The sequence below is a fragment of the Urocampus carinirostris genome, chromosome 7 (assembly GCF_059441175.1).
Source record: "Urocampus carinirostris isolate Australia breed hairy pipefish chromosome 7, RoL_Ucar_1.0, whole genome shotgun sequence".
NCBI classification, from domain to species: Eukaryota; Metazoa; Chordata; class Actinopteri; order Syngnathiformes; family Syngnathidae; genus Urocampus; species Urocampus carinirostris.
In genome coordinates, this window is record NC_142355.1 from 10,421,756 (window position 1) to 10,430,819 (window position 9,064).

At 40.4% G+C, this 9,064-nt stretch overlaps 1 protein-coding gene across 1 annotated transcript in view; it reads left to right on the plus strand.

Moving 5' to 3' along the window:
- chka (choline kinase alpha) overlaps positions 1-8,516 on the plus strand; it is a 29,863-nt gene extending 21,347 nt beyond the window's left edge. Inside the window, exons 9-12 of the mRNA XM_088339707.1 lie at positions 1,665-1,773; positions 1,864-1,970; positions 4,066-4,147; positions 7,086-8,516. Coding sequence (XP_088195833.1) covers positions 1,665-1,773; positions 1,864-1,970; positions 4,066-4,147; positions 7,086-7,145 — 358 coding nt within the window. The 3' untranslated portion in view covers positions 7,146-8,516. The remainder of the gene's footprint in view (positions 1-1,664; positions 1,774-1,863; positions 1,971-4,065; positions 4,148-7,085) is intronic.
- Positions 8,517-9,064: the final 548 nt, after the last annotated feature.

The window sequence follows — 9,064 nt, forward strand, 5'->3', positions numbered from 1 at the left end:
TTTGCAAATTCATAAATATCTTCACATATGCTTTAGCCTCTTGGTGGTTTTGAGGGTTTCTCTCTGTGTTCTCTCTTGTTTTGGGCCTTTGTGCATCCATCCATTCTTTTCTATTTATTTGGGGTTGGGTCACGGGCGTAATTTCAACCAATTGCATCCGGGGTCTTGTTCTTTCGGTCACAACCCATAGTTTGTGAGCAAAGGTGAAGGTAGGACTGGTAATCGAGAACTTTGCCTTTAGGCTCAGCTCCTTCTTGACCACGGCAAACCGGTACAAGGTCCAGATGATGCCATTCAGTCCTGCCCTTGGGTCAGGATCTCACTCTGACAGGGCATGCCACCCTCTTCCAGATGAGAACCGTGGTATCAAACTTATGTAGAAGTGCTGATCTTCAATTCAGCCGCTTCACACTCGGCTGTGAGTAGCTTCAATGAGAGTGGAAGATTACGAGTTGAGAAAGCCAATAGCGCCATAGCATCTGCAATAGTGAGGCCCCACATCGAATCCCTTCTATGGTAGTGCAGTGCTTAGAAATGTTGTCCATAAGGGTAAAAACCTGTTTGTTGACTTTGAATTATTTTGCTCACATAATTTTTATCTTCACAATGGTTAGATTTTTACATGCAGAATGCTCTCTCATCTGGCGTTTTCATAAGATCAAACAATAACCTGAGATCAAACACAAGAGTAATCGCAAACGCCCACCATCTAGCTCTGACATTTTTGCTTACTTGAAGAAGATTTGACTAAATAAAGTTGGGATTTGTGCGATTTTTTTATTGTAATACCAAGTAGATCTGAAAACAGAATCTGTTCCGTTTACTGTACAACAAAACATAGGAAACAACAGTGCCGTTCCACTGGTTTTGGAAAGGATTACTTACAGTACACCTGCTGTGCTTCTGTTGATGTTTCTAGCGATAAGCCACAGGGCTTCCGTGCAGGGAATCTTAACAACAAAGAGATAACTCGTCAGAAAAACAAAATATTTTTTGCACTCCTTGAATGGTGAAACAAAAACATGGAAATGTGCTTTTATTTATCCATTATTTTTGGTTTAGTAACAACGTTTGAAACCAGGGTTGGGTAGGGTTACTTTAACTTGATTACTTTCAATTACTTTTGGATTACTCCAATAGCAAATATGCTAATAAAAGACAAAATAAACTAAATATGAATAAAATTATGACTCACAACACGTGGTAAGCTTTCTCTCCTGGCTTTGATCTCTTTGATCTCCGGCAAAACTAACATCAAATGCGACAGAAACAAAATGAAAATAAATCCAAACAAGTTTGCCAACATCATTTTTTGCCGTTCCATGTATTCCGTAACTCCCCAAGCCTGTACAAAATTTAGTAATTGTATTCATATTTAGTTTCTTTTGTCTCTTATCAGCATATTTGGTATTGGAGTAATCCAAAAGTAATTGAAAGTAATCAAGTTAAAGTCATCCTACCCAACCCTGTTTGAAACACATTTTGTTTATTCCCTGCTATAATAGAGGACTGCAGTAATGTGTTTAAACCTGACTGACAACTGACAAACTGATCGAATTCATCAGTTTTACCTATTGTGTTTGAGGAGTTTACCAAAATTATTGTCATGTGTTACATAAAAAATATTTAAATTAACTAATGTATTTTTTCCCATTTTTTTGAAGGGGATTTGACATTGGCAACCACTTCTGTGAGTGGATGTATGATTACAACTATGACGAGTTTCCTTTTTTTAAAGTGAATTCTCAGGCTTATCCGTCCAAGGCTCAGCAGGTGTGTAAGCTCAAGTCAAACGTTTTATTCCCTAAACTTTTGGCATCAAAAACTCTCTTCACTAATCAAACTTGCAATGTCTCTGTTCAGCTCCACTTTATTGAAAATTACCTACGTGCATCTGATGAAGGATTTAGCACTTTAAATCACGAGGACCAAAAGAAAATGAAGGAGGAGGTCTGGATGGAGGTCAACAGGTAAGTGAATTGATATGTTTACATGCAGGGGAATAGTCCGATTGAGAATAGAATTTGGGTTTTTGGACCAAGTCCGAAATAATCGTTTTCATGAGTAGGTAACCCCATATTCATGGCCAAACGTATCAACTGTAAGGGTGCGAAGCATGAGCAACATTATTACAGAAATAGTCATTGTTTACACATTTTGACATTGAATATGTATTTTATTATTATTATTATTATTCATGTCACTCACCACCATCAACAAAGTCTAATAATAAAACATGCACAAAATGAATTTTATCCATCTATCTATCTACCCTGGTCATATCCCTCGAGATGGGTGACGGACAGCAAGACAAACGCAAGACAAACACATACACAATAAACAAAGAAAATAAAAAAAGGGAAAAGTAGCAAAAAACACACACAAAAAGATTTGAGGACCATGGCCGACCCAAATGCCCAAACACCCAAACAAGTTAAGCACCTCGGCACCCAAGTTGGTCATGCTTTCGTCCATCCAGATGAAACGGGACACGAGAAAGCGGCCAATAAAATATTGCAAAATATTTACAATAGTCTGTGGAAAATATAGTCTTTGGTCCTATATTTTCCATACATAAGGCGCACCAGACTACCCCCCTTAACATTCCGTGTGGGGGTACCCGTGCGGTTCAGGGTGACACAACACACTCTTCTGTTCAACAACAGGGCCCAACAGCTTTCACTGGTTTACCCCTGCCGCATCTTACAGGTGCCCAGCCCATCCCTTAGAACACGTCTAAACATCCCGCTATCCTTTCACATCACCTCTCCACTCATTCCTATCACCTATTACTGTGGTGAGGGGACCTCTCCTTCTGGGAGGTGTGAGAATTCTTCCACCGTGGTCCGCTGCATTTCGTAAGAGGCAACTAAAGTGGAGGGAGCGAGGGGACTGGGGATCCTCTCCTCTCTATCTTTACTCCCTAAGAGATAGCCTTAGGGCAAGGCAAAGATAGAGGGGCGGAGGATCCAAAGTCCCTCGCTACCCTCACTTATAGTTGCACTATTACGAAGGATGCAGCGGACACGGTGGAAGAAAGAGGAGATCGGAAGGATGATGACTAAAAGGAAGGTTGATGTGTTAGCCTTGAGTTAAACAAAGACAAAATGAATTAATAATTTAAAACATCTACTACTATATTATAATAGCTGTTTGTCACTTTGTAGTAAACACTTAACTAATTTATACTTGTAACTTTATACTAATGTTTTCATATCAGGGGATATTGTAATAATAATTTATAGTCTGTAATATTCCATGGTCTGTGATTAAGGGCTATGACATAAACCTGTCAAGCAACTGTCAAGTGACAGAAGATCCCATTAAAACACTGAACAGAGTGTGTTAAATTAAAAAATATTTAAGTTTCAGGACCACAACCAGTAAACTATGAAATACGAAATTATCTTTAATTTTTTTTACGTATGAAAAATACAAACTAAAAGAGAAGCAGGAGATCCCTGAGAAAGACGCCAAATATAGAATTAAATATATACAGATGTACAAAAATTACATTCTGAAATACAAAACAATTTTAACTTTTTGTATAATAATTAGATTGATGAGAAATTAGAAATAGAAGACTATAGAAAAGCACACAATGAAGACTGGACTTCTAAAATGACTTGGTCATGGCTGATATTCCCCAACAATGCAAATTTGTCACTTTTCTTGTTTGATGTGTGTTCAAAAAAATAAACAAATATATAAATATTTTTTTTCGCCGCTCCCACTTCAGTTTGTTTATCGTGGTGAATTGGTTCAGGTGTAAAACTACATTCACTCAGCTGTTAAGATAAAGCATTTTTTCACATTCAATTCCAAACTTTCTATTTTTGTAAATGTGTATAGAAAGGATCATTATCATACGTTATTATCATATGTGGGTTACGCGACTAATGTAGGCTTAATAGTAAAGCATAGCACTGTAAAACAAAGCAAAAATTTGGAGTTAACATCCTTTTACTGATCCAGTCTGACTTAGAACCGAAAGTCCGTATCTCGCCCTAGAGCCAAACTGAATTTGACTTGCATGACCCATGTGTTCTTTGCTCTGGACAACAGGTTCGCCCTCGCATCCCACTTCTTTTGGGGATTGTGGTCTATCATCCAGGCTCGTCTGTCCACCATCAAGTTCGGATATCTGGTGAGAAACGTGATTTACCGTATTTTCCGCACTATAAGGCGCACCGGGTTATGGGGCGCGCCCCCAAAAAATAGTTTTTGGTCCTATATTTTCCATACATAAGGCGCACCAGACTACCCCCTTAACATTCCGAAAGCTTGCAAAGAAGCAAATACGTGTCTCAGACATGTACGGAAACAGTGTCTGTACGATGTCACCAAACACTCAAATGCATCGTTCCAAATATCATTCGGAAGGTTAAAGTCTTGGGTTTCCAGAAATGCCAAACATTTCTTAGTTTCCATTTTATTTTTTGCTGGCAACGGTGTGGACAGCAAAGTAAGAATTTTATTGTGCAGGGAAACAGGGTTCTTTACTGTGCATATGACAATAAACACTTGGAATTGAGTTTAATTCACTCAACTCATCACAGCAACATCAAGATCGTTCTAAAACAAGATACCGGGAAAATATAAAGCCGCATAGCTCACCTAAGTTCTCTTGCAGCCATCACGTTCAATAATGATACATAACCTTGGTCTTCTTACAAGCGTGAGTGTATTAAATCCAGGAGAGAAAAATATTTACAAATACAGAATATTAGAAAATGTTTTCTCTATGCCGTAGTGCAACCCAACGTGTAATTCACATTCATCTTTTTCAGCCAATTGCAGGCTTTGTTTCGCCCCTTTAGCCTATGTGAGCCTGTAAATGATAAAAAAGGATCCGCCCCCTTTACCGTCGAATAACTTTAGCCAATAGTGACTGATTCAAATGATGATTGACACATTGGTTAGGAAATGAAACACCGGTATATAAATCCCAGCATACACCGCAGCCTTCGGGGGAAAATCTAGTCGGCGGCTGCTTGCCTTAGTTGCAAGACTTTGCAACTTAATATTGATCCATATATAAGGCGCACTGAATTATAAGGCGCATGGTCAGCTTTTGAAAAAAATAAAGGCTTCTTGTAGTGCGGAAAATACGGTACACTTTTATTAGGCAAAAACTCTGCAAAATAAACAGCGGATAGAATTGGTTCTTACGTTTTATTAGTTGGAAACCAGTCGGCAAAGGTCATGTCAAGTTGCCTTGACACGCCACCATGTCAAAGTGTTTGCAGCCAGCTTCTGTTTGAGGTCTAATGTTCATCAGTTTGTCGAATTTGTGAGTCAGCTGTTGCAGTTGTTGTTAGATCGCTTCAAGTCGTCTAAAGATGATCTTTAGGAACGACATGGAACGCTTCGGTTGTGTTACGAGTTCCGCGAATTGGCCGCTCCGAAAGCGGATGAGGTCAGCTTTGGGTAACTTGTACCGAAGCGTTCGTGTAGCGGGTGGGAGACGCATTCGTCGGCCATGTGGCCGTCCACAGGACACCACGTGGAGGTTGCGTTCCTTGTCCTGCAGCTGTTGCAGTTGATGGTCTGGATCATAGGTGTTAAACAGGCGGCCCGCGGGCCAGATCAGGCCCGCTAAGGGATTGAATCCGGCCCGCGAGACAACACTCAAAGAAGCGCAAGAGAGAAATGAGCTGCAAGTTGAAAAATGTCAACTTGATGTTGCCAAAGCCAGGGTTCTCAAACAAAGACACTGTACTTGTATTTATTTTCTCTCTCTCTCTCTCTCTCTCTCTCTCTCTCTCTCTCTCTCTCTCTCTCTCTCTCTCTCTCTCTCTCTCCCACCCCTTTCCTCCCGCTCTCTGTCTCTGTCTCTTTCACTCTCTGTCTCTCTTTCTCTTCTTCTGTTGCTCTTTGTCTCTTTCTCTCTGTGTCTTTTTAACTTCTTTTCCTCTAACTTCCTTTTTTCCTTTTCTCTTTTTCTCTTCCTACACTTGGCGCTTTCTTTTCTCTTTTATCTCCTTATGTCTTTCTATTTCTCTTTGGATTTGTTTCTTCCGCTCACTTTCTTTCCTCCTCTCTCATGACCTCTCTTTTTATCCCCTTTGTTTCTCACGCTCTCTCCCTCTCTCTCTTTTTCTTTCTTTGTCCCACCCTCTCTCCTTTTCCCTCTCTCTCTCTCTTATTTCTTGATCTCTCCTTTTCTTTATCTTTAATCTACTAGTCCGGCCCCCGACAGAATGTGTGTTCTATCATGTGGCCCCCGAGTTAAAATGAGTTTGACACCCCTGGTCTATATGGCAAAAATGGGCATGACCTGAATCTAGATGCCAAGTTTCTGAGCGTTAAACGGACAGTGTGTGTGGAGGTAGCATAATAGCTGATTACATATTATCAGGACAGAAACATGATAAGAAAGTTGGTTTTGTGTAATGCCAATTAACTTTTATTGATTTATTTTGGGGGTTTTCAGCAAACTTTACTCACTGAACAAGATTTTTGAAAATGTAATCCTAAATAAAGACGTGCATCAATGTCAGAACCAGAACAGATACAGGACCCAATCGCGAGACGTTCTCACACAAGCTTTTTATTTTATGGGAAATGGGGAGTCATGCACGTTAGGATGCCGGCCTGGCGTGGAAGGACAGGACGCCAGAGACCGACGAGATCGATAACAAATCAGGGTAACGAAAATAAACAGTTTTGTTTTGTGCATAATTTTACATAATATTTGGTCATGTTGGGATTAAAGAAGCAAAAACAACCCGAAGAGCCGTTAAGGACCCGAAAGAGCCGGTTCCTTTTAGTGAGCCGAGCCGAAGAAGCCGGTTCTCCGACAAACTCTACTAACTTTACTCAACTTCGTTCTCCTTCGACTCGACTTCAAAATACCGCATTTAGGACACAAGGTCAGGGGAACCCGTGTATTTTTACCTTCATGCACTGTAACTTTGACTTAAGTCGCTTCTTAATTAGTAATTTTGAGCCCTCATTTTTGTGCGCTGGCTAGATTTTCTTGTGCGCTGAGAATGTGCGAGCAGTGCGCAATTGCGCACGCGCGCAGCTTAGAGGGAACACTTCCCCTGATCTAATTTTTTTGCCAATGTGTTTTCTCACAGGAATACGCCATGTACAGATTTGAAGCCTACTTCCGTCACAAGAAAACCTGGGCTGTCTAACGGAGCCACAAAAACGGGACAGCGTTCTCAGCCGGGAGAGGTCATAAGAGCTGCTACTAAATTTCCTCCCTTTCCAATGTGTTGGTAGCGGTGCCAAACAAAATGGCGCTCGCCTCCACCCCAATTTCACTTTCGAGTGCTCGCCTGACCGTTCATCTTGTCGCGGTTATCTTATAAGATATAACTGGAGCGAGCCGCAAAAAATGATTTGGGTTGAAGCTAAATGGAGGGTTTAGCATTGCATCAATGTATTTACATTGCTCATTCTGCGGGAAAGAGCCAACATGTGAACTTGTTGTGGTAGATTCCTGCTTACCTAAGCATCCAACTACCTAACTATATTATATCTAAACTAAACATCCAAGTACCAGTTAACTGGCCCTCACTGTTACTAATGCTCCTGCAGGTGTGATTATAACTTGACAGAATCCTGTTTGCTTTGAATGGCGCAGTTTGCCAAATGACTTCAGCCAGGGGAAGGGATTACTGTAAATTCCGGACTACAAGCCACTACTTTTTGCTACGTTTTAAACTCTGTGGCTTTCAATGCGGTGCGGCTTATTCTTTTGTTTTTCCTGCGGCGGCAGAGAGGAAAATGGCGAGCTGCTCTTTTCTACAACGCATGCACTATAAATACAAAAATCATGGTGTCCACTGGAAACAGTTCTGACACCTTGCCAACATTCTTCATATACGCAACTGCAGCAAAACACAAGGCTTGACCCTACGTTACTTCTTTGAATATAACATACGATATTTTTACTTTTTCACTCAATTTATACATCCAAATTGAGCATCAAATTCAGGTCGCTGAAGTTCTTTTAAATCCTCGAGGATCGATAACAAGCCAATGCAATTTTGGTCAAATACCACGGCAAGCAGCAATGACGACAAAAAAAGACGTTTCCGTGTTGCAATCTGGCACTATTTTCCACGGTATTGTTGCCCCAATGCTGTCCCCTGGAAATACAAGACTCACATTTTACGCAACGCAACCCTCATTCACATTCTTTTTCAGCGCAGAAGTATTTATCTGCTCTTGTTTGTAATCACCATCTTGAATAGTTAAAAGGATTTGGAAAAAAACATGAAGTAAATTACTCAGAGCAGAGCAGATAACGATGCAGCTGAAAATGGCGTCAGATGTGCGCCAGGCTATTAATATTAGAAATGGACGTAAATTAGTTTATTGTTATGGCTGCTAAAGCTTGTGGCTTTAAATCCATTTCAGCTCGTGCAACGACAAAAAATGAGTTTCTTTCTTGAATTTGAGCAGGCTGCTTATAATCAGGCGGACTCTGTAGTCTGGAATTTACGGTAATTGTTTGGGATACTTGTCTGAAATAAACCCGAACCACTGGTCTAACCTGAGCCACTTGTTTTAAAGAATCCTTCAATGTGATCCTGTGAATTCTGTTGGTTTTACTTCATTGTTGAGTCGCGTTTCAAATTGTGTGATGAACACATAAGGGACCTAAACAACTCAACTGATTTGCTTGAATGTCCAGTGTTGCACTTTAAGGACCCCAGTAAAAGACAAAACTCGATGCGCGTACTTCAGTGTTGAACTTAGATCCTGTTTGTTTTTGATTCGACGTGCAATTTTGTCTCCATTTATACTTGACAACTATCCTTCTCTCTGAACTTTGTGTATACGCTAGTTACAATTTCAGAGGCAACGGGTTTAAACGTGTGTTTGTGAAATGATGAGCCGGAGTGTATACGTTTATTGCATTTCATAGAACGTTTTCACAATTTTGAAAGAAACCATCTAGCTTGGGGTTGGAATACAGTACCTTGCAAAAGTATTGACCCCCCAAGTCCTTTTTAACAAATTGCCATATTTCCCGCTTCAAACTTGTAGATAAAAAATGAAATATTATACAGTGGAACCTCGGTTCTCGACCATAATCCGTTCC